Source organism: Antrostomus carolinensis, unplaced genomic scaffold, assembly GCF_000700745.2.
Source record: "Antrostomus carolinensis isolate BGI_N321 unplaced genomic scaffold, ASM70074v2 scaffold36031, whole genome shotgun sequence".
Taxonomy (NCBI): domain Eukaryota; kingdom Metazoa; phylum Chordata; class Aves; order Caprimulgiformes; family Caprimulgidae; genus Antrostomus; species Antrostomus carolinensis.
In genome coordinates this window covers 53,247-59,246 of record NW_010292594.1, presented here as the reverse complement: position 1 = coordinate 59,246, position 6,000 = coordinate 53,247, and the positions used below count along the sequence as shown (strand labels likewise).

Here is a 6,000-nt window from a genome sequence, read left to right as displayed (position 1 = left end):
TGATCTCCAATCTCCCTTGCTCAGTATTCAATTGTTGGTAATAGTCTTCCCAAAGTAAAATTTACATTTACACACTTACATGTGCAAATGAAAGAGACTTCAAAGAGACTGTAATGTTGCATTACAGAGTTTGTTAAAATGTTAATACCTAATAAAGAGAAATTTCTATTCTATTACATAGCTGTTTACCTGAATGTCAATTTTTCATTTTTTGTATGTACTGAAACATAAATAAGTAACCGTGTTTCACTTGATCACTGCAGTAATCTTTACATTTTGTCTTTCTCTTGTAGATTCTGAGATTTATTTCAGATTTTCTTGCTTTTCTGGTACTTTACAATTTTATCATACCTATTTCACTTTATGTGACTGTTGAGATGCAGAAGTTTCTTGGATCTTTTTTTATTGGTTGGGATCTTGACCTCTATCATGAAGAAACAGACCAGAGAGCACAAGTAAATACATCAGACCTCAATGAGGAATTGGGACAGGTAGAGTAAAAAAAATTATTTTTTTCCTATTTTCTACTTCTTTCTTAATATTAAAATTCATTACTGCAGACTTTTTATTGGTTGTGCTTTGATTTCTTATTAATTTGAAGATAAGATATATCTAATGGCAGAAATTAAAAATTTTACATAATCAAAAAAGTGTGTAGTGGAGAGGGAGTTGAGATTTTTTTTTTTTTTTTTTCCTAAAAGGTATATAAAACTCCAAGTCTGTTTTTTGTTTTATTTTACAAAAGGTAGAGTATGTGTTTACAGACAAAACCGGTACATTAACTGAAAATGAGATGCAGTTTCGGGAGTGCTCCATTAATGGCATAAAGTACCAAGAGGTCAATGGTAAACTAACTCCAGAAGGGTTTTCTGAAGATTCTCCAGATGGAAACAGGCATAGTTTGGTAAGCTTTTCCCCTCCCCTGTCCCCAGTTAGGCATCCTAGATAGAAGTGGTTTATTTCAGATAAATATCCTTCTAACACTAGCATATTTTTTAAAAATCAGAACTTCTGAATATTTTTAAGCTATTAAGTGTTACTGAACAAGTAATATTTATTAAACATGTTGAGATGTGATTATTTAACATGGAATACTTGGCAGATTTTTAAGTAAAAACATTTTTTTTTATGAAGTATGTTCAAAACTAGGTAGATACCTACATGTTACAAATAGTTTTTTTTCTTTCTTATAGATGAAAGAGGAAGAACTCTTCTTGAAAGCAGTTTGTCTTTGCCATACAGTGCAGATCAATGCAGATCAAACAGATGGTGCTGATGGTCCCTGGCAAGCCAATGGAATAGCATCCCCATTGGAGTATTATGCTTCCTCACCAGATGAGAAAGCTTTAGTTGAGGCTGCAAGCCGGTGAGTTGTATTGCCAAAACTATCTAATGTAGAAATTGCCTACTAGGGCAGGCAATTAATGATGAAAGCAACCTTAGAAATTGCTCAGAAAGATTGTAAAGCCCAGGGCCTGGTACTTTCCATTTACTGTGAAAACATAGAAAGATAAAATACACAAAAAACTAGGCTTGTTATAAAGTGATATTTATGGAAATCCTTGAGAAATTACAGGGGACAGAGTATGCTGCTGTTAACAGTATTGTTAGAAAGTGGGCATTCATTTTCTCTAGAAGTAGAGAACAGTAATGGGGTATAAGAGTCTCTCCCCTCCACCCCAACAATCAATAGGCATTATGTCTAAAGTGACGATTAAATGTGTATTTTCTTTTTCTTTTAGGGTTGGAGTAGTGTTTACTGGAACTAGTGGGGACAGTATGGAAGTAAAAAGTCTTGGAAAACCAGAAAGGTATTCATTTTTATTCCTTGTTTCTTTTGAAGGATAGAACACTGCTGAAGGTTAATACAATGCTCTCTTAATCCTTTCTGTTCATAAGAAAACCTTACCTTACAGCCTGCTCTTTTTAAGGCTTTTTCCCTTGATGTCTTCAAGACAGCTTGCATCTTATTCCTAACCAATTGAAACTGAGATGCAAGATTTTTGTGTGAGTTACTCTGTGTAGGTGTGTATTGTAACAGTTTGTATCTTTGCCCGTTCATCAAAGGTTGAGGAATAAGTAGAGTTGAAAACTGGGTTGCTTATTCAAGCCTTTGAGTTTGTGCTTTAAGCTCTAGAATTTCTCAGAATCACTCTCATGTATGCATAATATAAATATATATTTTAAACTTTCCCCAAATGAGTAGAAATATTATTGCAAATTGTATATCTGTGGTATGTTGTAACACCTTTTATCTGTGTGATCTGTGTCGGTTAGTTAGCAGTACTTTAAACTTAAATGTTAAAGCTAGTGTTCCAGAAACTATTCCTACTGGTAGAAAAACCTTTATTCTTACAGAATGAAATTAAATGTACATAAATGATGAAAATCAATCAATTGTACAAACACTGATAACAGTGATGGTTGCTCAACAGTAGTAGCATTACTTTTAGAATTTCTGTATAAAAACAACACTTTGGGGAAAGCTCTGTGGGGTAGGTAAATATTTATTAGGTAATTGTCTTTGGAATTTTATTTCTAAAAATGTTTTTTTTCCCCTTCCCTCTTCTATTAAAACACAAAATACAGGTATAAATTGCTTCATGTTTTGGAATTTGATCCAAATCGCAGACGAATGAGTGTCATTGTAGAGAGTCCCTCAGGTGAGTGTTTAGAAGTTGCACAAGCTGCAGTTGAGAACTTCTGAAATAGTATGTATGCTTAATTTCTGTTCTGTTTTACTATTTAGGGGAAAAGCTTTTATTCACAAAGGGAGCAGAATCTTCCATTCTTCCTCGTAGTAAGAGCGGAGAAATAGACAAAACGAGGGTACACGTGGATGAATTTGCATTGGTAAGTGTATATGTTTGCCCAGCTGATCAGAAGAAATTTCTTCTGATACAAATTCTGTGACTTGAAGTGAACAAATTTCAGGTGACACCTTGTTAGATCAGAATCTTGTCTGCTCTGAATGTGGTCTTTTATTTTCTCACAGAAAGGGCTAAGGACTTTGTGCGTAGCCTACAGAAGATTCACACCTGAGGAGTATCAAGAAATTGGCAAACGCCTTCATGAGGCCAGGACTGCCTTACAACAACGGGAAGAAAGATTAGCAGATGTATTCAACTTCATAGAAAGGGATCTGGAATTACTTGGGGCTACAGGAGTAGAAGACAAGTATGCAATGAGGTTCCTGCTAACTACACTCAAAAACATAGCGAGTGTAGGATTTGTAACTGAAATATGATGTGTGCCAGGAAAAACTCTCCTGCCATCACCAGAAGTTCTGTGCCATTCTTGTTTAGTATGTTTGCCACTCTTTGGATTGAGGAGCATTCAAAACATATGTTGTACCGACTGATTTTGGCTTAATCATGATGACATACAGTGTGCTTCATCAGGGGAAATTTAATGTATGTGAAACAGAATAATTGCAGTAAATATTTAGGGTAATGGCTAATACCTTGGGAAAACTTCTGTACATAGCTATTTTACAAGGCATTCTGCTTGTGTAGGGTGTTCTGTAAGTCAGAGGGTGTATGGTACACTGGAGTTTGCAGATGGAGCACTTAAAAGCTTTTTATTTACCACAGTAGATTGTTGTGGACTGTTTTAATGCAGCAGTGATGCCTAATTTAAATGAAGATATGCTTATTACAAAGTTTTGATCACTTAGAAGGATTGAAGTTCAGTTTTTCTTTCATCAAGGCCTTTGTTTTATTTCTGGTAAGAGAATGTCATCTGACAGACTATGATTCTCTGAAAATATATGTAACATCGGAAGTGCAGTCTTAAATCATCATGATAGTGGGGGTTACAGGAGTAACGTGGAGTTACAGTGTGAGCTCTTTTTTTCTAAGTGTCTGATTGGTTATTTAAGATTTTTCTTGTTTCTAGGCTGCAGGAGAAAGTCCAAGAAACTATAGAAGCACTCAGGTTGGCTGGTATCAAAGTGTGGGTACTCACTGGAGATAAGCATGAAACGGCTGTTAGTGTCAGTTTATCTTGTGGACACTTTCACAGAACCATGAACATCCTTGAGCTTGTGCAGCACAAGTCAGACAGTACATGCGCAGAGCAACTGAGGCAGCTAGCCAAGAGGTAAAGTACCTGAGATGTCGTTATCTCAGTGATGATCTTAGCTTGGTTTTCTTTTATTTTCCAGTTTTATGACAATCTCTCTGATGTATGTGCTAAACACCTGAAGTTGCCTTTTTGGAAATGTATTTATTAATATAATAATTAATATAATGTATTTATTAATTGCGTGGGCAACTTCGTAGTTCGTAACAAAATCTAAATTTTTCTGTCACACCAATACAAAGCCAACATTTTTGTCCCTGAATAGAATAAAGGAAGACCATGTTATCCAGCATGGACTGGTTGTGGATGGGACCAGCCTCTCTCTTGCACTCAGGGAACATGAAAAACTGTTCATGGAAGTTTGCAAAAACTGTTCTGCAGTGTTATGCTGTCGCATGGCCCCCCTTCAGAAAGCAAAGGTAAGTGAGAATATAATCAGGGTTGTCTTGTAGGTATTTTTGTCAATCTTTGAGGAGGCAGTGATTTCTAGAACTGCTTTTTCTGCTTGCTTGACCTTTTGTGTGACTTTTAAATCCTTGTTAAATTCAATTGATCTGGAGTAGTTTGCTCAGAAGTTTCTGTGTGTGTTTGTGAAAATTTGCAATTGGATGGAGGAGAGAGTCAAAATACTGCCACTGTGCAAGAAAAAGGCTAATCTTTAATCAGCCTCTTTGAGTGTTCTGTAAGGCAGCATCTATCCTGATCATCTGCATGCTTTTGCATTGCCTGCTCCATCAGTTCTCCAAACCAGAAAAGCTAAATTGAAAATTTGTGAAGCTGTGGGGGGGAAAAAAAAAAGTGCACCTCTAAAGATTTAAAAAATACTCAAGTTTGAGGAGGAAGTAGAAGGGAATGAAAGTTGAGGCGTCGTCTCCTCATCTCAAATTCAGATTTTGTGATATTTCTTTTTTTAACCCCAAAAGGCTAAGCTCTGAAGGGCTATTATTTATTCTTTCCTTTTGAAATTTTCTGTCTTCATTTTATGCTTCTTTTCCTTTTTTTGGCTAATACTCAATTACATACCACTATTGGAGTATTTCTTAATTTATCATACTTTTAGCTTATTTGTATGCTTTAAAGGCTTTTTGCATGTATTTCCAGTAATACTAAACCTCTGAAGGGACACTGTTGCCCACTCTATTTTTACAACTTGTGAAAAAGAAAAGGAAACAAAGACATCTTTTTACCTTAAAACACCAGGAAACCCTTATGTGAGGTACTAGATGTGCAAAAGAGGGCAGGCTGTTCTACTATAGCATGAGTGGCCTGTTTTGAAGTCACTCTTCCTACTTCCCACATTTAGCCAGACTTTTAATGCAGTCTTTAGAATCACTTTGTTATAAAACTGTTCAACTGTATATAAAACTTAGTATAATACTGGTTTCAATAAAACGTTATTATGTTGTTTGTGACTACTATGAATAAACCAATTTGTTGTATGTGTCCACTTTATGCTCTTTTAGCTGAAATTTTTGCCATCCTCTCTGTATAAGGTGTGGTTATTTGCCTGTGTTGTGTCCTTGTTCTTATTTTGTCATTTAACTTGATTTATAACATGTTTTGTACTGCTGCATTTGGCAGATAGCAGCCAGTAGTACTTTCCTTAAATCTTATCCTGTCCAGCAGATAATGTCTATTATTTCCTGTGTTTTACCATGAAGTACAGTAAAACCTAATTTTCATGGCAAGGACTCTTTAATTTTAAACACTGAAGTTCATAAATCACTGAAACAAGTACCATACAACATGGGAGGGAAGGGTGGGGAAGGAAATGTATTGCAGTTTCTTCTAGCCTTGCATTTGATTTTGTGCTGTAGGCATACTTTTTGTGAGGTTTATTCCAAGGTTAAGCTGGAACTCAGCTTAATATTTCCCTCATCTTTTCCTTTAATTTTAATATTTGTTAATATATGGCTA

General features: G+C 35.5%; 1 protein-coding gene across 1 annotated transcript in view; it reads left to right on the top strand.

Moving 5' to 3' along the window:
* Positions 1 to 293: 293 nt before the first annotated feature.
* ATP11B (ATPase phospholipid transporting 11B (putative)) overlaps positions 294 to 6,000 on the top strand; it is a gene marked incomplete at its 5' end in the record, with an annotated part of 32,049 nt that continues 26,342 nt past the window's right edge. The window contains 9 exons of the mRNA XM_010177031.1: positions 294 to 491; positions 746 to 904; positions 1,194 to 1,366; positions 1,743 to 1,811; positions 2,590 to 2,663; positions 2,750 to 2,853; positions 2,996 to 3,177; positions 3,898 to 4,101; positions 4,349 to 4,502. Coding sequence (XP_010175333.1) covers positions 294 to 491; positions 746 to 904; positions 1,194 to 1,366; positions 1,743 to 1,811; positions 2,590 to 2,663; positions 2,750 to 2,853; positions 2,996 to 3,177; positions 3,898 to 4,101; positions 4,349 to 4,502 — 1,317 coding nt within the window. The remainder of the gene's footprint in view (positions 492 to 745; positions 905 to 1,193; positions 1,367 to 1,742; positions 1,812 to 2,589; positions 2,664 to 2,749; positions 2,854 to 2,995; positions 3,178 to 3,897; positions 4,102 to 4,348; positions 4,503 to 6,000) is intronic.